Source organism: Amyelois transitella, chromosome 12, assembly GCF_032362555.1.
Source record: "Amyelois transitella isolate CPQ chromosome 12, ilAmyTran1.1, whole genome shotgun sequence".
NCBI lineage: Eukaryota > Metazoa > Arthropoda > Insecta > Lepidoptera > Pyralidae > Amyelois > Amyelois transitella.
Window position 1 is genome coordinate 9,014,870 of NC_083515.1, and position 20,963 is coordinate 9,035,832.

A 20,963-nucleotide genomic window follows, 5' to 3' on the forward strand; every position below is an offset into this window, starting at 1 on the left:
TCGTTGGCACTAAAACAAAACGTTATGGTTCTTAGAAATTGAGTTTAGTCGCAACAACGCTGTTAGTTTTACGGCTCAATACAGCCTCATGATGAAGTCGTTAAATATTAAGTGCTTTCCTCATTGTACGGGCCGAGTCGGGATTTCCTCTTTCACGGTTTGAGTTATTTTATACTAGTGCCTTGGCTTTGCACGGGTAGTATTCATGATAAATTTCATATAAACTTTCAATACCCCTTTACAGAGTATTTTAGAGGTTGATTTTGTAAAAAACGTATCCAGCCAGTTTGGCTTAATGATAGAATTGATTTACAAAAAGAAACCGGTTGCTAGCCCATCACCTAAAAGAATCCCAAGTTAGCAATAGGTAAGCCTAATGTGGCAATTGGCATGTCGACTAAGTAACTTATTTTCTTGCCCATATTATAAGTACTTTTTCTTTGTCCTTTGTATTTGAAAAGAAGACTGGCAAGATTATATTTTGTTATATAAGAATTCTTTGCCAAATACTTAAAGAGGTGTATAACTACCGTTGTGTTTTTGGCGTAAATGTATAAATAATGTCCTGATGTGGTCTAGGAGTGCACTATGAGAGGTTTTCCAGGTCCCATCCATTATCGATGCAATACAGTTTAGGTTGTCCTGCAAAGGTTGTAAAGTTCAGATGGAAGTCGCTTCGTGTAAAAACCTGACTCACCCAAGCCAGGATCCATGGTTAAAGGATATATGTATACCCCGGACTCCTCGCAAGAGTGATGAGGATGCAACTGAGACTAAAGCCAAGAGTTATTAATTTGTCAATCAATTGTATTGTATACGTCCGATGAAAATGCTGCAGTGTAGTTTGTTCCGCCGCTTCTTCTACACATGCGCTTTGGAAGCGGTAGTAGTTATAATTAGATTTACGTGATGTGACGTCAATTAGTGATACCTTGGATCCAATTTTGAAAATAAATCTTTTCTATTTTATTCTATTCTGTATGTTTGTATACGAATGCGCACATCGCGTGCGAGGGCAAGCCTTACATAAACTAAACAATCGAGCGGCTTCCCTTTAATTAGCGCTAATTACACGAACCTAAGATTTGTTCGCTCCGCTGTGTTATATCATACAATACAATTGATCGCATGCAATTGAGATGGACAGGTCTTTTACAACAATTAATCTGGGTCTTGGATGTTTATCTATATAAGTATTTATTATAAAATATAGTATCGTTGAGTTAGTATCTCGTAACACAAGTGTCGAACTTACTTCGAGGCTAACTCAATCTGTGTAATTTGTCCCGTATATATTTATTTATTTATTTATTTATTAATTATGATATTAACACTTGTATGATTCAAGATTCCTTGAATGTTACAGTTATAAACAAGTTTTTTCGTAACTATTATCGTAATTTTTATCAATAACAATGTGTATAATAAAACTTTAGGTCAAATGATTTTAATAAGATGGACAAAACGTTTTTTTTTGACGGAGAATATCGCAGTAATTAAGTTAATATTAAGACACACTTATCAATAACACTAAAATATATCTGTAATTTTTGTTTTTATTTGCAGTTTTTACTTTTCAGATAGTTATTACCATTTTGCGATCATTATTTTGTTACTTGTTTATTAGTTAAATTCCTCAGTTAACTTGATTTCTTGACTTTTTTTGATAATGTGAAGTTGACGTTATTGAAGAAAATGTTGCAGTACAGTTTGTTACCGCTTCTTTCTTCACTGACCCTTTGAAATGGGCAGTAAACTTAGTTTTAAGAAATTTATTTTGACGTCAACCAATGTTGTGAAACTAAAGGATACGACAATTATTAAGTGATGTTTGAAATGTCCCATAATAATGAATGAAAATTTTGAATTTGAATAATGTGTTGTTCATCTAACTACATTAATGATACCTTAACGTAGCTCTTGTCATAGAATAATTAATGCAAATAATACATAAATTGTTCTAGGAAACCGATGTATTGTTGCAATTAACAAATCTATACAACCTATTATGTAAATATTCCTTGTACGGAAGTTGATTGTAATTCGACACATTATTTATCGAAATAGGTACCCTGGTGTTTTCACATCAACACACATTCATATTTATCCAATAGTTAACGTTCGCTGTTAGGAAGTTGGTTTTAATCAACATTCAAGAAGTACACCTAGTGTAAACGTCTTTTTACCGTCGAATTTTTTAATGATATAGATTATAGGTAAGCATTTCCAATAGTGAAGCATTTGAGTACCTAAGATTTGTTTTCATTGTATTACTAGAGAAAAGTACTTGAGAGGAAAATGTCTTATTTTTCTATCTCTCTCTCAACTCTGAGGTTACTTTTAAAAAAGAAAGATAGAGGTAATCTAGTCAGTCGTAGTTCATGATTGTGTATGTGTATAGACCCTCAGGCTATTACCAGAGTTCGGCAGGCGCATCTCTGAACGGACAAAGGATATAACCGCTCCGTGTCATTTCTCGCAAAGCGGATTTCAATTGTCATACATACGAGGGAGCGCAGTTCACATGAATAGGAACGCTTGCCCGGGCAGACCGTTTTGCTATACATATTCCTGTTTATTCTGAATTTAAAACTTTTTGTTTCCTATTTGATCGGACCCACGTCACGAGCCGTAGGCTATTCAGCGGATCTAAAAATAAATACATATTAACAATATGGAAGATACTATTCAAATCAGACAAAAGGAGGTTTCGTCTTTCAGCCAATGTCTGTGGGTCAACACTATTGTTTCGTGCTTTTGTTTGGGTATAATCTAGTACCATGATCTTCATTTTTACGACTTTCTCAAGTGAGATCTAACTTAATTATCTCTCAAGTATAATTAACATCAATCGGTTGCCAGTTATCAAATTTTTTCGGGATCACAGGAATATGTTTCATCATTCAAGAGGATCCATTACATGTGCGAGTTACTTTATTCCATTATGCCGATTTGTTAGATTCTTATAAAGCCTTATAGTATCCTCAAATTTAACAAGTAACATTTGTAAGGACTTGCAGCTTAAGTGCAATTTTTGCGAAATTGGCAACCCTATATGTTCGAAGGAACCCCCCGCCACCTCTGTAATTGGCAGGGTCGGCGATCGATAGAGCGCTTGCTTGTAAGCGTAGTTCGAAGTGGCCAGGTAACTTGCGTACACCTGTACACCTGCACGACTGTTTAGGGTTGACCTATTTTGTAGTGCACGTTGGTAACAGACGTTGCTTTGAAAGCGTTACAATTGCCAACAATCAATAAATAGGTCCTATATTTAGAGCAAATACAATGTGAGGCAGAATTGCAATTTCACACGATCCCGCCTTCTTAGAGTGCGTCTGTGGGTCCCTTAGTCTGATTTTTACACGGAGTAGCTCTCGCTCTCGGTGACACTCATGTTATCTTAACCTTTGCAAGGGAATCGTAAACTATATTCGATCATGGATACACATCCAGTTGCCAGTATGCGCAGGTTTCCTCACGATCGTTTCCGTCATAATAAGCCATCCGACTAAAGTAAAAGTAAAAAGTATTTATTAAATAAAGACCATTGCAAAAAAACAAAAACAAGTTTAAAAGTACATCTATAAGATGTACTTCCCGAAAGGGTCCTCCTTAACATAATGCTGGTTGTAAACAACATGCTACACAGTCATTGCATTATCACGGTAGGATTTGAATGGAACCTGTTGCCACCCTGTGCGTCACGCTTTTTGCGCACGATTTGGACACCTTAACCGTTCGACCACCGGCGCTCTTTCAGAATTGCAATTCGATATACTTAAGGTTTTCTGGAAAACGAAATTTGTGAGCATGAGATTTCGTATTGTTCGTATGATACTGAGAATTTTCATAGAATTTTTCAGTTCTGATGTTTTTGCGTGATGCGAAATTAACATCCAAATAACAACCTTTTGAAACTGTGAATAAGATAGATTCTATGGCAGAAATCGCTGTTGCAATCGATTTATCTTGCGACCGGTCTAACTTTGGTTAAGTCTTTTGAATGCTGCATCTATCAGTTGCATTGATTAGGTCAAATGGCAGAATAAACAACATTTTTGGGATTAATATTTCCGCTAAGTGATTAGATTTTATTCAGGCATTTCTACATCAAAATTTAAATTAAATCTAAATTCGTCCTGCTTTGCTAACATAATAATAATCAACAATATGTTTTCAAAAACTTATGTTGGATGCCAAAGTTATGTCGATGAGGTAATAATGCTAAATACAACCTGCGTTTTTGGGTTTAAATCTCCAACTTCAATGGTGTTTCGTGTACATTCAATCTCGTGTACAGGCAGAAGTCTCGTCACTCATCCTTAGCATAATTAATTCCTATTGTACTTATTTTATGAATGAACGCTTAGATCTTAATAAAATAACTTATTTTAAGTAAACAGTGCGTGAATATGAATACTCCTTTTATTAATGAAAACAAGATAGGACTGTTTGCCAAACAAGGACCAATTGATGTAACATGGTGTAATTTAAAATCCATTTTTATTCCTGCTGCTATCAAACCTTTGGCATATAATTATTAATAGTAGGTACCTTGAAGTAGTAACTTACGATATCTTTCAGTGATGTGAATATTGTTTTTCACAGGCAAATAATGTTAGTAATTAAAGTATAATGTTGACAATAACAGGATTATGTAATTGAAAATTGTCTTTATGAATGCATGTAGTCAAAATTTTATTCAAATAATCGACATTATTTTTGCCTGTATATAAACGGATAAAACCGCATGATTGTCGTTCCGGTTCATTGTACGAAAAATGCATCATACTTTGTTTTATTGCCGCAACACCCACGATCTATATTTTTGCGACAGGGCGCAGCCTCCGCCAGCAGCTCCTGCGCCGGTCGGCGACGCCCACGCTGACCTGATGGCCGCCATCCGCAAGGCGGGAGGTGCGGGCCGGGCCAAGCTGCGGCCCGCAGCTGAGTCCACACCCGCTAAGGTAAGGACCACTACTGACTGAATCATACTATCTATTGTTTGCCAGTTAGAATTTCTCGGAAGTTCGAATTCCTTTTTCGAAATTTTTTTTGTATATTTTGCTTTTTTTTGGTTGTTGAATATGGATTACATTCTTCATGGACAGTATGTTTAGTTACATTGTCTGGTAATTTTTTATTAAGTATTTCAGTTTTAATAATAATTTCACTCACATTGTTTGGTGAATTTTTATCATAATAGTTTTAAATAATGTATATGTCAAGTATAAATATTTAATTTATAATTGCATTATTTTCATAATAACCCAAGAACTACTGCAGATTCAATGTAACCTAGAAATTGTTTGGCTAGATTAAGACCTACTAAGCTGCTGTGTCGAACTTAAGCATCTGAACGAAAACAATGAATGAATCTTTTAGTCTGTCAAAGCCTTCAAAATAAATCCTAATTAGTGAACTTGAATGCGGGTTTTTGCCCGATATTCCATAATAAACAATACTTATAACACCCACTCTTACACGCAATTTTGATAATGCGATTTGTGTTTAAACCACCAATTGTGTTTTTCTATTCTTTGTTCATGAATGTTTAAAAAATTACCCAACGATGGTAAGAATAACAACCCAAACAACTAAAATACCAAAGCACAAAAACAAATATAAATCCTACTAATATTTAAATGCGAAAGTTTGTGAGCATGTCAGTATGGGTGTTTGTCACTCTTTCACGCAAAAACTACTGAACCGATTACGATGAAATTTGGTATGTAGCTGAATGCCTAAAATAACATAGGCTACTTTATATCCCGGAGTTACCGCGGGAATGATTCCACGCGGACGAAGTCGCGGGCGGCCTCTAGTATAGTACAATACACTTAATCAATGACCCATGCATGGAAAGGATATGCTCTTACATGCTTATTTTTAGCACATCCCAGTCTCAACGTATGAATATTCACTAAGTATATGGAATAACCATGTCATGAATGAGAGAAAAATGGATATATCCTGTTTGGCTTATGCATAAGTTCCCTGGAACGGGCGTTAAAATTCTAATGATATTAATCAACTTCGCTTTGGGTGTAAATTATTAAATAAATATTTAACTTCTTTGTAGGGCAATCAAAATCTCGTCTCCTCCACTCGGCATAGTGACACCTGTCTGAGTTCTACGCTAATTTCTCTGCAAACATGCGACAGATTTCAAAGCGGTTCTTTCTTTTATTTATTTTTAGGTTACTTATTTATTGTATCTATTTTTTTAGAACAACTTTATTAACCTTAAAGAAACATCTATGATTATGTTACACAATAAAAAGATACATAAACATTAAAAACAGATAACTTATCAACAAAACTGAATATTAATCGAATTTTAAAAAGCAGCTTCTTAAGATAAGAGGAGTCAAGATCCGATAATAGCCGAGTGCGTGGGCAAGGGTTATCTCGGGATGGATTATGAAATTCTGGAAAACGGCTTCCGATCCGATCCCGCCTAATCCCAACTTAATTATTTCGATTCTTTGCTCAATGGCGCGATAACGTTGTTAGATAACAGGTTTATTTTGATTCCAAATGTTTATTCATTTGATGTTATTTTCGTGTTAATGTTGTTTAGGTTCACAGACGAGTAATAAATCCGGTTCGATGTATCGCATTTCTGTAAACACTTTTTCTACTTGTTTACTATTTTGTGAAATATTGAAGTTATGGTTATTTTTTTCGAGGAATATAAGAAATAAAGCGAATTTTACTGAATGAAATCGAAATACATAATAGGTCATTCATTTAAGGTGAGGTAGAGACAAAAGCTATTGTCAATTTGTAGACTTGAAGTGTATAGTTAACAACCATTCAAAATAATTACTTTTAGTTGATTTCCGAAAAGACAATGAAATGGAGCAAACGACGGTTCCCTTTTTTATTGTATTTTGTCAGTGTTGTACTCATTTATCTCAATCTGTGTGATTTGTCTGCATATACATATTTTATTTTTATTTTTTAAGTGTCCAATAGGTATTACAATCGATTTGATCATTATCATTTGACTTTCGACTGGTCTCTCTCAACAGCCTGGCATTCGCAAGTGGGTCATCAGTCAGTATAAATACACCACCTCTCGATACGAAGAACTTGCTTAGGTCATGTAGATGTAAATAATCTAATCGATCACTCACTATAATTGAACGCTATTTATATCGACTTTTCATCGGGACTGCGATCTCAGTATTGGTTACACGGTACACCATATTAGGTACTATAGGGACAAACAAACCGTTACAAGTTAACTCTTACTAACCCTTTATGTTTCACCACCTTATTTTTTTTTAACTATTGACAAAGTTATTGTTATTGCTAAAGTTAAATTTGACGTAACAATAGATAATCCACAATATATTTTGGTGATTCTATATTGTTAGTAGGACTGAACTCGCATTCCAAAATTTGCGTCCTTAGCACTTGCAAATTTAAAACGGCCTTTTGAGATTAATCAACTTCAGCAATCCAAACATTATTAGTTTGCTTTCCCAATTTGCTCATTGTTTAACCGCCTTAAGCTCGCAACAGATTTTGATCTCTTTCCCCACTCTTACCTGTAGACAAACTTCGTTTTTATTGCCCTTGTTTTTTTTTCGCCCTTGTTTTGTCTTGTTTTGGCCCTATCACTTGCTTACTCATTTACCTTACTCATGCTCACTCTACATACACATACTCATCTATAGTCGATCCGTACGTAGCTTTTATAAGCTTTACTTAAATTAGGGCGTTGACTACATCGTTATTTTAATTATAGTTCCGATAATTTTTATCCGGATGCTTTTAAGATACAACTTGCATCTGCGAGTGGCTATAGTCTTTGTTTTTTTTATAAATAGTTTTTATTTTAGCATTTATCACTACTTTGACATTAGTTTCAATCAAATCATTAAACATTTTGCATAAAGTTTATTCGCTAAGTTCGGCATTTGCCGTGCTATCGGAAACACTAAAAGTGTTTCTTAGAAATCTTAATCCAATTAAAGATTTTACGGCATTCAATAAACGCCGCTGCATTAATATAAAAATGTTAAGTCTTAATGATCCCTTGTAGTATGTTTTTAAAAGGCGAAACATGTATAAAATGTTGGATAATTTTATTGCATAGTTCGGTTTTGATATTTAATAACTCGACTACGCCGAATCGTAGTAATTAAAATGAGGTGTCATGTTTTCGTAGAGATATTTTGCATAATATGTATATAATTCAACGCTTTATCCGTATTCCTGATTCATTATAAACTTCTTTTTTGTTGTTTTTTTATGATCGCAAAATGATTTTATACGAAAACTCGTTGCACTGAAACATTTGAAATTTTCTATTAAATAGTTTTGATCAAGTTCATCGCTAGAAATACTAGATGAGGCAAATAAATTCCAATCTTCCCGCAGCAAGGCCTTGCGGAGATACGAGCTAATTAGCTTTGTCAGTACCCAGAATACCGGCAGCAATGAGTTTCGAAGAACTACCCTAGTTAACGTTTCTTATGAACATTCCAATGTGACGGTTTCATGATATCAATAAATACATAACAATATTACCTTTCTACTTGGAAAATCAACGATGAAACTATTTCTAATAACGTGTCACGCTTATGCTAGGTTTATATTGAAACATTCTGATTATAATTGGCAAAGTTCGGAACTATGACGATGATGGTGATTTGTCAAGTGAAAATAATAGTATATTCCTTGAAAAGCCTTGTTCCGTTGCCACCTGATTTGAAATTATCTCTTACATCCATATTAATTTCATACAAATTTTATATCATCTCTTCATTGTGGGACATACTATACATCCTGAGCAACTGAGCTATTTCCAATCCAGGCTTCATCCGTAATTTTATTTTAATGGATTCTTTCCGATTCTTTCGTCCATATATTACGGTCAACGCATCACCTTTGACTTTATTTTTTCACTACTTTATTGGATCCGACGACCCGGCCAGATCCACTTAAGTTTCATAGCCATGAACCTGATATCTCGTTATAGGTTTCTTTCATTATTAATTTTATAACAAATAACAAGTTATCATTTGCACAATAATTGTTATAGTGACGCGTTCAAGGAAGTAGCCACTGACTATAATTGTGCACTGGCTAATTTCGTTTCTGAGAAAGCATATAATGGCGCCTGCGTCTGATAACTCGGTGATAATAGTATCAGTGGTTTCCATTGTGTGTGATACATATCTTCCCGCCGGACTGTTTACTACACAATTCCTTTTTAAGGTTCCGACCTTCAAAGGCACACCGCTTTAGTTGGGATAGCTTCGTTTTATGCGTCTGTCTTCTGTCTCCAAATTTTTTCCGGATGATTCAAAATATGCCATAATTTTACCGTTCTTTTTTTCCAAATTTTGTTTCTATTTTGCCAACAAATTGACGAGTATTCTTGGTACGTCGCTTTTTTGTTATTAATATTTTATCAGTTTTTTCAGTTTTACCGCATTTCATGGGTGCGTCTTAATTAAGACTTTTTGAAATAAAATTTAAAAGAGTGCCAGATAAACTTTCGGTGAGCACTAAAGAACATTTCCGTTGGTTTCATACATTAAATATTATTTCAGTTAACATTAACAGGACTTACGAATCTCATTCATCGTCTTCCAAAATAAAAATAAACATATTTGATATCATTCCACGTAAGCATTTTAATTGATTGATGAAATTCATGCGTATGTCAATACTGCTGTACAATGGAGTCTGTTCGATGGATTCTTATTTACATTTCACATTTTACTTGCAATAACTGTGTTTTATAAAGTTTATTTTAGTCATCGGTTGTGTTTTCATTTAATTGAAATTCGTCCGTTTAAAAAATAATTGAATATTGAATTTTTTACTGATTAATAAAGCTTTGTATTTTTTTTGTTACTTTTAAACTGAAAAATTATTCGGCTGACCAATCAGATTGAAATTTGGCACGTAAATGTCTAGGAGTATACTAAGAGATTATTGTCGTTGGAAAAGGAATTTATGAGATAATTAGAGGTTGGACGCGGGCGTACTCCACTTTATTATAAAATGCAGGTGAAAAATACCTAAATGTCAATTTAAATCAAGTTTGGCTATAATTGAGACTTTCTACAAATTTATTTCGTCCATTCGTTTGTGCTGTGAATATTTATAGTATCTATTTATATACCCTCACTATTATTTGAAGTAGCTTTTCCGCCAATAATGTGCTAACCATGACCTACATGCTGTGGGAACATAATCTGACCAAAGGTATAATTGAATGTCGGTCAACTTATTTAAGATGGTAAAGTTTTGTAATAGTGGTAGATGTTTTTGCGTAAGTAATGTCAACTAGATTTCATTGAAATAATGTGTCTACCTACCTACACTCTGTTTCTTAAAAATAAAATAGAACAAGGTTAAAAAAAAAGAAAATCTTCAAGCAATTAGAACACTTAGTTTTGTTGAAGTACCAATTAATCTTGTCCTAATTACCTCACCTTCTTAGAAGAAATGTTAATAATTACGAGATATTGTAAGGCATTTTTTAATAAATAAAATCGAACTTGCTTTACTGCTAAACGGAATCGATATTTCTGGCTAAACCGCCGCTTCTCCTTATTGTGCGTTTGTTGCGCTCCTTGGAACACGCCTGCTTGCCAGGGTTTGGTCTTGAAACAAATTGCCTTATCGTCATTGGCCTCTACGAGCAAGTCAGTCTTGACAGCAATCATCGCATCATCATTGTTAACTAAACAAGCCTATGAAAGCACTCATTTACCCCTTTTCGTTTCTGAGACTCAAAAGATATTTGTCGCTCTAATACAATTCTTTGCGAAAACCATACCGGCCTGCGGCAGGAGACTTGTCCACGTTTTCTGCGGTTAGGCTGTGGTCTACTAGTAGATTTCTATCTATAATCTTGTCAGTCCACTGACCTTATAATCTCTTTGGTCCTTTAATTACAGTGACTACTTTCTTATGTCTAAAATTACTAAGATAATTTTATACTTCAATTAGCCTATCTCTTTATTAATTGCCAAATCCACTCAAGGATATTTGATAAATAGAAAATTTTTAAGCATGCCAGGTAATGTTGTTGTTGTTTTACATCAACTACCTTGCAAACAAGGTCAGAATCTAACACATAGAAATCATATCCCAAAAACTTTATGCCTACATACAACAACACATTTTTCCATCGAGGCCGGCTGATAAAGCATTTGATGAAGTATGTAATCGTCGCTAAACATAACAGTTACAGCGCGATCATGTTTATCATTAGACGGTAAAAGTTGCAATACAATGGAACTGTTTTTGTGCTGTCACGAACGCCTCGTGGCTTTGATTAGCGATCCCAGCCCGCCTCTTCACTGTAGAACAGCAAAAGTATAGAGATATTTATATTGATAAAGCCGGGTTTGTCGAAACCGCCGCGCACACGTTGCGTCATAGCGCGTCGCTTTGCCTTCACTACACAACATACGTCATTTTTTCAGTTCTGGATAGATCCTAGATTTATAAAAATAGGTTCCGCATTCAAATTTGAACGTGACGCCTGAGTTTTTAATGGCGTGTGGTTTCGAAAAAGATTCGACAAATCTTCAATTGTGATGGTCTTTTGATCTTTCTTTATGGTCTTATCACACTTGTTCATCACCATCATCTCCCTCTCATTATTCTGCTCAATAAATAACTAGCAGTTGTTAATATCTTGGCTTTCGGTACTTACCTGCGTGATCTCGGCGTTTTACATTCACTCACTCTGCCCGCCGCTTCACTGGCAGGTCAATTGTGCGACAACAGATCGCAAGAGGAAATCCGATGGAATGAAACGTGATAACGATTGCCATTTGAAGCCAGTTAAAAAGGGGTGCCGAGCCAGTGAGTACGTCTGGGTCTGGGTATATTGCTTTTCATTTGTAAATACATTAGTTGGGAGTCTTTATTGACACATTTCTATAGGACTGTTATTATCTAATTTCTATTATTATTCTATTGATTGGGTGAAAAGGGTGGCCATAATTTTGTGACCACATGTAAACCCTTGCTATTATTATAACTATCCTAAGTCTTGTCTGTTTCGACAGCAACAAGCTTGAAGTTATATTCATCTCGTTTTTTTTTCTTATTATTTTTTAGACCCAAGTTTTAACAACAAATCAATGACAATACATTAAACACGTTATGATGAGAGAGACGCTGCGGTATAATTCCATAATTAACTAAACACCTACCACCACGTGGGATAATATAACATTAAGTCCACTTGTAGTCCCAAAAATCGCCACGCTCCGTTTCCTACGCTTTGTTTGCAAACATAAGTAAGGAGAAATCCTACATTTTTGCGGGTGTTTGGCAAACAATCGTGTTTACGACCGACTATACAGAAGTATTGTTGTTTGAAATAGTTTCGGTTATTCAATGTTTTGGATAGAAACGACCACTACGCGTGATGGAACTCAAAAGCTTTGGATTTTGGTTGTCCTCGAACATTCAAACCTCTGCGTTTGTAAAATAGAATTATATTAGGTAAGTATTCTTCACGTACCCAGAATACGAATGTAGGTATCACACAACGTGCTGTCTGAACGTCTATTAATTTTAATAAGCGTGAAAGTTTTATGAATTTAAAATTCAAAGAAAGACTTATTGAAATGCTGGTATCCAAGAATAATAAAAAAAAAGACACCGACAGTATGCGTTCAAAGCTGAGATTTGCTTTCGTGGAAAATCGGACCATGGTCACATTGGTCACCTTATAAGGTGAGCACCTCTCTTGTGAGGCTGTATTTGGTGCAAAAAGACTTGTAATATTTTAATATAACTTTATTATGAAGTCCTGCAAAATAATACAATAGTAGGTATATAACATAAATGATTATGGACCGATTTCCATAGGTATTTTAATATAAACATCCTTATTATTTAATAGGTTAATTAGTTGATATCGTGCATGTTATTTACGTTCAAAATTGACGTATTAATTTTGGTTCATCACGCAGTAGTTGCGGGTGAAGTTAATTCTCGGGTTTCTATCGTAGGCATTTTTTTCTATGCACTCGGAACGATTCCAGTAAATGACCGTTCAAAACCGTAGGTAATTTGATGCCGCCCTAACAAAAAGTGGTTTCAGCCTCGCATCTTCATCTCCAACCAAGAATGACTTGATTGAATGAAGAATACGTCAAGCAAATCTTCTATTAGCAATCGTGGACCATGATGCCTCGTTATAAGAACAATTTTTGTGTGTATATTTGAGGAGTGATAAGAACACTGTTGGCGAAGCGTTTCATAGAATACATTTCGTCTCTCGGAATTTTTCCGGGTATCGCCACAAAGTTGATGTTGTTTAGTCGTGTTGTGTACAATACCCGTACGAATTGAATGTATGAAAGCAGACGATATCGGAACGCAGCTTTTAGTTCACCTAGGTGTCGCTACTTACTTCCGTTTCTGTATTCAATACACGTCATTATTGCAATACTCCGTCTTTTTATTTTATTTTGTCTAGATTAGCTCAATATACTTTAGCCACCAGTTATCATCACACCGATTTAGGGTATAACATCGCTGGTTAACACGAAGGCCGCGTATCAATACGGTAACCTTTGTTAAACATTGGGCATCCCTATCTTAGACTTCTAAGTGGATTCTGTGTAAAAGTGCATAATTGCTGTTTGAGCTATGCTTTTGATATGAAAGTCAGTCAGTCCTACACTCTTCGGAACACAAAACCAAAATTAACTCTAATAATTGCCACCAGGTTTCCAAAACGGGCGGCGGCGACCTGATGGCGGACCTCCACGCCAAGCTCTCCATGCGCCGGCGCGGCATCTCCGGCGCAGACCGCGGCTCCGTGCTGCACACCTTGGCAAGCATCATCCCTGAACCAGACTCATCCTCGCAACACAACTCCTCCACGGACGAAGACTGGGAGTGAAGGATAACCTCGCGAGTGGACGGACGGTAGGGCCTCCGAAGTAAATTGTTTTCAAACTTGACTATAATTGTAGCTATAAATTCAGATGCAAATCAATCTAAATTTGTAAATTTTGGCCTAAACTATGTTTTATTCTGTGATAGAGTTTGTTAATGTTGTATCGGTGTAAAGTGGCAAAGGGCGGTGGTAAATATATCTGTTTACCTACTTATCTTCTTATATATCTGTTTTCTTAAATGTTGTATTTCTCTGTTCTGTCTTATATATCTATAAGTATTTTCAAGATTATTGGCTCTGTCTACCCCGAAAGGGATTTAGACGTGATTATGTGTATGTATATATCTTATATCCTTTAAAATTGTCAAACTTTTTAGTAATAAAAAGTTAAATCAATTTTTCCTTCACAGTTAAGTGGTCTTAATTCCTCTGCTTGAAATCTTTCTACTCTCAGATTTACTAAATTACTTACAACTTCCCTTTGCAACCGACCCCGCACTCCAACTATGATGTCGCAATGTCTTTCGTTCGTAGAAGCGTTCGTTTATAACGATTTCAAATTAAACTTGTATTAATTACGATTATTATTTAATATTAATATATCAGGTATATTGTAATAATATCTGGTAATTGGTATATTGTTTAAAGATGACGTTACCAACTTAACGTTAGACCTTGCAATTTCATAGTAAGGGTCCTTATCGCTACAGGATATGTTCCATTTTTTATCTCCCAAGAATACATGTCCCCTTTTTCAACGCTTTACATACAATGCAATTTTTAATGAAGCTTTTTTAATTACGTCGGTATGCTTGAGCATTCACAAGGACCTCATTAAAATAGCTTCGTCAAGTCTAGGAAAAAATGTTGAATTGTTATATTTAGTCTAGATTTGTAAAATGCACACGATACCTATATGAATAAGGCAAAATTGCAAGCGTAAAGGTTAAGAAATATTTAAGAAACAATGTAATATGTTGAAAATGCAAACTGGTTTATTTTTACATAGTCGCTGTTATTGGAAAAGTTTCGAGTTTAGAATGCATTACTTATGTTGGTTGTGAGTCATTAAAACTGAATGGATGGATCACAAATAAATAAACGGAATATTTGATAGAGTGCGTTTAGTGGTTCCAGTTACTCGTAAACCGAAGTCGAATGGCGTTTTCAAAACGAGATGTTGAATTGTATACGGTTTGATTACACGCGTCTCGAGCAAATTGACTGTTAACCTTTTTTGATAGCAATCTGTCACAATGTTTATGTAACCCTATAATAGAACATGCATTTAAATGCAGCAAATACCCAGAAAAACGAGAATTGTGGACTCCGTGTATCGGGGCCTTGTCGAATTGCGTGAGTGCACGCCGTTTATAGTCTGTTTACGATCGACGACTTGTCGCACATGTTTGGAATTACGACCGCGGGAGTGACACCGAGAGCCCCTTTTTAAACTCATTACAAACAGAGATCGGAAAGGAGCCCTCTCGTTCCGGGAGGTTATTACTATAATCGCGTTTCTCACTAGCGGCCCTATCTCGCTTTCGTTTCTTGGAAGGTGCGCGGGCGCATTAAGTCTTCCCCGCAAACTATCAACCGGTCGACTAATCGCCCGATTTCCAGAATCGACCCACAGATAGACGTATAATAACGACTTGGAGCATTTACGCGGAAGTCGATTGCACGACATTTTCGTTGGATAATTAGTTTATTACACTTATCATTAATTCCCCATAACGAATTATTGTTATGTTATTCGAGTTAAAACGAAGAATCTCGTTTGTAATGAGTTCGTGGAGGTGACGTCGCATGCGCCGGTTCGGCCGACCAAAGCGTTTGAAGATAACAACCGTAGTTTCCATGAAATAGTTTAATTTATCAAAAAAATAAATAATATGTTCCATGATATTTGAATTATGTCTGTTGAAATGTTTTAACTTTAATTCACTTAATTGAGACTTTTAGCTTATTGTGATTGAATTCTATCGTTATTCTATTAAGGGCCGTTTCAATGTTGCCCGTTTATTAAAATAATGTAAGAAATACTATAATGTAAGGTTTTGAAATATTATCATCGCTGTTATCAGTTAGTGACCTGTAGCGATTTATTTGTAAGCTGCTTAAGGAAAAGCTAAGTACTTTAGAACGACACGATAAGAGAGTCCAGCAACTGAGTGCCTGTGTGAGGCGGTGCTAACTTAGTTGACAAATCAGCCTATTGAATACACCCTTATTTATATGACTATATCTTTATTAATACTTATATACATAATATATAATAATCATGACAATTAGGTAGATACCAATTCATTTATTCTTTATTGTAACAATTACAATTTTTAAAGTACAAGCATTATCTAACAGTCTACCATTGGAATAAGCAGAGAACCTTTGTGAGAGAAATTTTTCGAATCAAAATTAAATCGAATTAGTAATTTAGTATTTTCGAAAGTCTTTAAATCAATTACTAGTGAGTCATACTTCGTATTCCTATATTTTTATATGAAACCTTAAAATCAATTAACCAGCAGCCTATTTGCATTCCTAATTTATAGATAAACGCCATGTTCTTGACCTTCCGTGTTTTTTTTAACGTCGGTTCTCCTCCGAGTGATTCTGTTCCGAGAAATCAGAGACAGAGACGAATGGTGTCCGCGCCACACTATAATTTATGTTGTTTTTATATCTTGGAAGCAATTTTACGATCATCATAGTTTCAGTAAAGTGCTGATGGTACTACAAGTCGCGAGATTCTCGTAAAATACTTTGTTTTATACTTCTCCTACGAAAAGGAATAAAAATGATAGTTTCTCCGAATTGTCCGATTGGTTTTACGGGATTGCTTAGGCCGGTGACATTTCAGCGTAAAGACATCTGCCGTAAAGAGCAGTGAACTTTGTTAGAGGCCACAGCTGTCCAGGTAGTCAATGAAGATATCTCGAAGGTGGAACTTGAATAACGTATTGTATAGAAATTCGAGAATGTGACATAATAGTACATGTCAATGATAGGTAATTTTTAGGGTTTTATTACAGCTTTTAGCTGCTATGTTAAATGGATCCTTCATGTTCTAAAAACTATCTTTTGACGATGGTGGGACACAAGACCAACCCCTAGCGTTCGGAGGTCCAGCAGCTTATAACCTGGCTCTCTACTCACGTTAATTAAATAATAATAAAAGTAATCGGCAGTCTGAATAGAACGAGGGAACAAATACGTACAGGATGTTAAGACATTACGATGGTAAATAGTATTTAGATGATGCGGTGACTTGTAACGTCCCACGTGACAGGGATTTTGTATGGAAATTTTAGGTAAATCGTTCGGTGCCTTTGCCGCCGCATTTGTATGCGGCCGGCCGGTCGACAGTTAAGTTCTGTGGATTAGGCTGCGCAATGCGATCAGACCGTTCTGTACAATGAATATACAACGTAACACGAAAGATTTATAGCCACTGCACATACAGAGTAGATAGCTAACGTTAATAGATGTTTAGAATTTACTGTTCAGTGCGTTTGAAATGTCCTCTTTGATGTACAAGTTATTGTATAGCCACAACCGTTATTTATAAATGAAAAATATTGTTTTCTATAAGGTTTACGTCTTGTTCATGAAGTTGTTGAATATTTGATCGTGCAAGCTTAGATGATAAGTAACGTTCCAGTGCAGTAGAGATAGGTAATAAATACTTTTGTAAATAGCCATTCCGATGTCTTGTCCAGTCGCTGTTTTTCGCAGGAAACATTATCACCTTGCGAGTGTCCGTATTTATAAAGTCGCGGTTTGCTTTGCGTCGCGAATGTTTACGTAATGAGAATGACGACCGCCACACTGCGGAACACGATTTTAGAGATCACACGACACAAATGATGGCACACATGACGTAGGTACTTGCGTACTTGACCTTCGGTTTTATCGATCAATTTGAGCATCCACAAGTATCCTAAAATTAATCTGATGATAGCAGTTTTGCAATCAATGTATCGTTTTTATATCAACATGTTGATATACGAGTATCTTATCTACATTTTATGTCATGGTTTGTTGGAGCGCGCTGTCATTTCAATTTGTCATTACTACGGTTGGACGCGAAAGAAATGTCTAAGGGGTATTGAATTGACAATCTGTAAACTGCAAATACACCTTTTAATATCTATAATGATGTTAGTTCATTTATAGATCGAATAATTATTAATACAGATTTTAAATTGATCAAAAAGCACTGTTTTTGTCCGACTTTTCTAACAATAGAAGGATAATATTTTTGCAACACCTGTATAAAATAATAATGTCGAAGCCGGCTCTTGCCCATACGCAGTCCTTAGCCATTCCTCGTAGGTACGCCTTCTCGGGTAATTTATAGTCATTATCAATTTTCACTATAATTTTCTACAAATAAAGAGTTTCTGTTAACAATCACTGTCAAGTTCCTATTACAAGCGGCCTATTCGTTATTTTAGTTCTTTTATATTATTTTATACTCGAACTATGTTTTAAGTTTTATATTCAATTAATATCGAAAGTAGTTTTATGAATACACGATATATTTTTCGGATGATATTGGTGCAAAAAATGGAAATAAAATATTCTGTTAGCGTCCTTGATCAAATTACATTTGTTTATGCGTATAATAAATCAATTCTACAAAGCTGCAGACACAGTGTCTAGAGTTGTATAGAAACTTACAGAATGCCATTATTTTAAGTTAATTTGCATGTCCTTGTAGTGTTATTTGAACCATAGCTTTAGTATTTTAGCGTCTTAAGTTTAGCTATTATAAGATTTATTAATTATACCATGTACAGTTTGTAGCAAATGAAATATTTTGTATGTCACACTGTTAGCTTGTAAGAAACGGTTATACTAGTACTCGTATAAATACATGCTTTCATATCTTTTATTAAGTTTCGACTGATTTAAATAATAATGTAATATGTTATAGATTTTTACACTTGCATTTTTATGAAGACGTTTCGTATTGAAATGTATTGATCTAATTTAGGTACAAATCGTAGTCATCTATTGATAAGATGGATTAGTGGAGTCTATTATTTGCAAACTACGTTCAAAGTGGCTTATTAATAATATTTATTTACAGATAAAATTATATGTTTAACAATACTTGAATTAAATAAAGATAATGTAACACTTATTATCCGTCTGATGGTTTTACTGTGTATATATGTATGTTAATTGCATCATAGATATATGTTGAATTGGCACGCGCTGCGCCGCAACCGTTTTTATGGAATTGTATGAATGATTTTAAATGTTACGAACTTATTATATGTCAATAAATCTAACGGAGATTTAATAACGCTGTTGTTTTTATACTAAACAAACCCTGTGACGTATCCGAAGAAAGTGTTGTGTGTAAAACAAATTGGGGGTCACCGACTTGTCTTTACGCATTCTGATATTTATAACGGCAGAGCCACCTCGCTAGAAAGCTACTACGTGTTTCGAGTTTAACACGGCATTGCCCCAGAATAACACCCGTTGAGATTTCTTGGTACTCAGCCGTTGGGTATTTTGGAATCGGAAACAAGGATTCCGGGAAACAGCCGGCCTCAGCGTGGCCGGCCGCGGCCGCGAGTGCCCTGCGGCTGTGTGGGTGCGGCGCACGCGGCCCAACAAAGTTAAGACTGCGCGGCTGTGTGAAGGTGAACAATCCATTTATACTTTTGACAAACTTAGCAATAGAAGCTTTGACCCGGAGTTTCGCTTCTAGGAAAATAAGGCTGAATATGAACTGGGGCAAGTACCGACATCAAACCGTCAAAATCGGTCCTGCGATTTAACCGTGAAAGGGAAACAGACAAGCGTTTAATCGGAAAGATTATCATATTTGTTTTATAAGTGTGGGTATGAAATAATATGCAAACAACATCAGCAATAAGTAAGTACATTATACCTATATTTTTGTGGTGTCAGTTGCTAAGGTAGCAATTTGAATCTACACCTATACGCTAAATGACAAAGATATACTTAGAGCGGTAAAGGGGAAACTAAATTCAATTCAGCAGCCTTTACAGTCGGGTGCGGCGTCTTTACTCGTACGTTTAAGGTGGGTGTCTGATAAATAGCCTCCGATGTATTATGCATGAGCCGAGCGGACTTAGAGCCTGTCGCTCGCTGATTGCCACAACGACGAATTTACTACTGACGCTTAGTTTTCTATTCTCGGAAAAGAAAACGCTAAGTTACCGATTTGCTGGGATAGCTTATCATATCAATAAATTTTATATAAGTACACAGTGATCACCCGCGACTTCGTCAGTTTATAACAAGTATAATGTAAGTAGGTACTTGTTATTGTACTTGTACAGCATTTCAGAGTCCCGTAGAAAAATAGCACAAAAGGAACATGTTTCGCTATCGTTTTGTTTTATTTATATTTCATTTATTTAAATACAAGCTGGTAAATAGTTGCCCGCGGCTTCGCTCACGGACATTGTGGTTTAACACTAATCCTTCCTAAACAGTCATAGTACGTCTCAGACGTTCCCAAAGGCTAAGGCGTGCTTTGGATAATAATGATCCGTTTTCCCACAATATTTCGGTAAACAAACATGCCAAATCAACGTTATTTATAATTAAATAGCAATTCCCGCGGTTTTGCTTTGCCGGAACATTAACGTAGTTCGTAGACGATGTCGCCTGAACATACATTCCTTTTTTCGGGATAAGAAATACCCCTGTAATGTCCTTCGCAGTTCCTTACTTTATTTGTTACCTCTACATGCTTTTCCTATTTAATCAAAATTGAATCATTGCAGTGAGGAATTATTTCTAAACGCGTTACTTTTAGGTTCAGTTAATACTACAAAAATACAACAAATGGCGCATACTTTGGAGTACAAACTATTTATGTAATGTTTTCGAGGGAAATTTTTGAACTTCCTATATGATATTTTTTAATTGATTGATAATTAAAAAAATATCATTACTATGCCATCCAGCTGGCTATTCAGTCTTGCCAAGACATTAAGCTCTGTCTAAACTGTAAGGGTTAAAGGCGTGGAATACTTATTTATGTAGATAGTTTGAAAGGAGAGGG

At 35.5% G+C, this 20,963-nt stretch overlaps 1 protein-coding gene across 2 annotated transcripts in view; it reads left to right on the forward strand.

The window, feature by feature from the left end:
- Positions 1 to 19,239, forward strand: part of LOC106142514 (WASH complex subunit 1) — a 34,064-nt gene extending 14,825 nt beyond the window's left edge. For both annotated transcript variants that reach the window (XM_060946746.1, XM_013344299.2), the window contains exons 5-6: positions 4,838 to 4,967; positions 13,730 to 19,239. In XM_060946746.1, coding sequence (XP_060802729.1) covers positions 4,838 to 4,967; positions 13,730 to 13,906 — 307 coding nt within the window. In that variant the 3' untranslated portion in view covers positions 13,907 to 19,239. The remainder of the gene's footprint in view (positions 1 to 4,837; positions 4,968 to 13,729) is intronic.
- Positions 19,240 to 20,963: the final 1,724 nt, after the last annotated feature.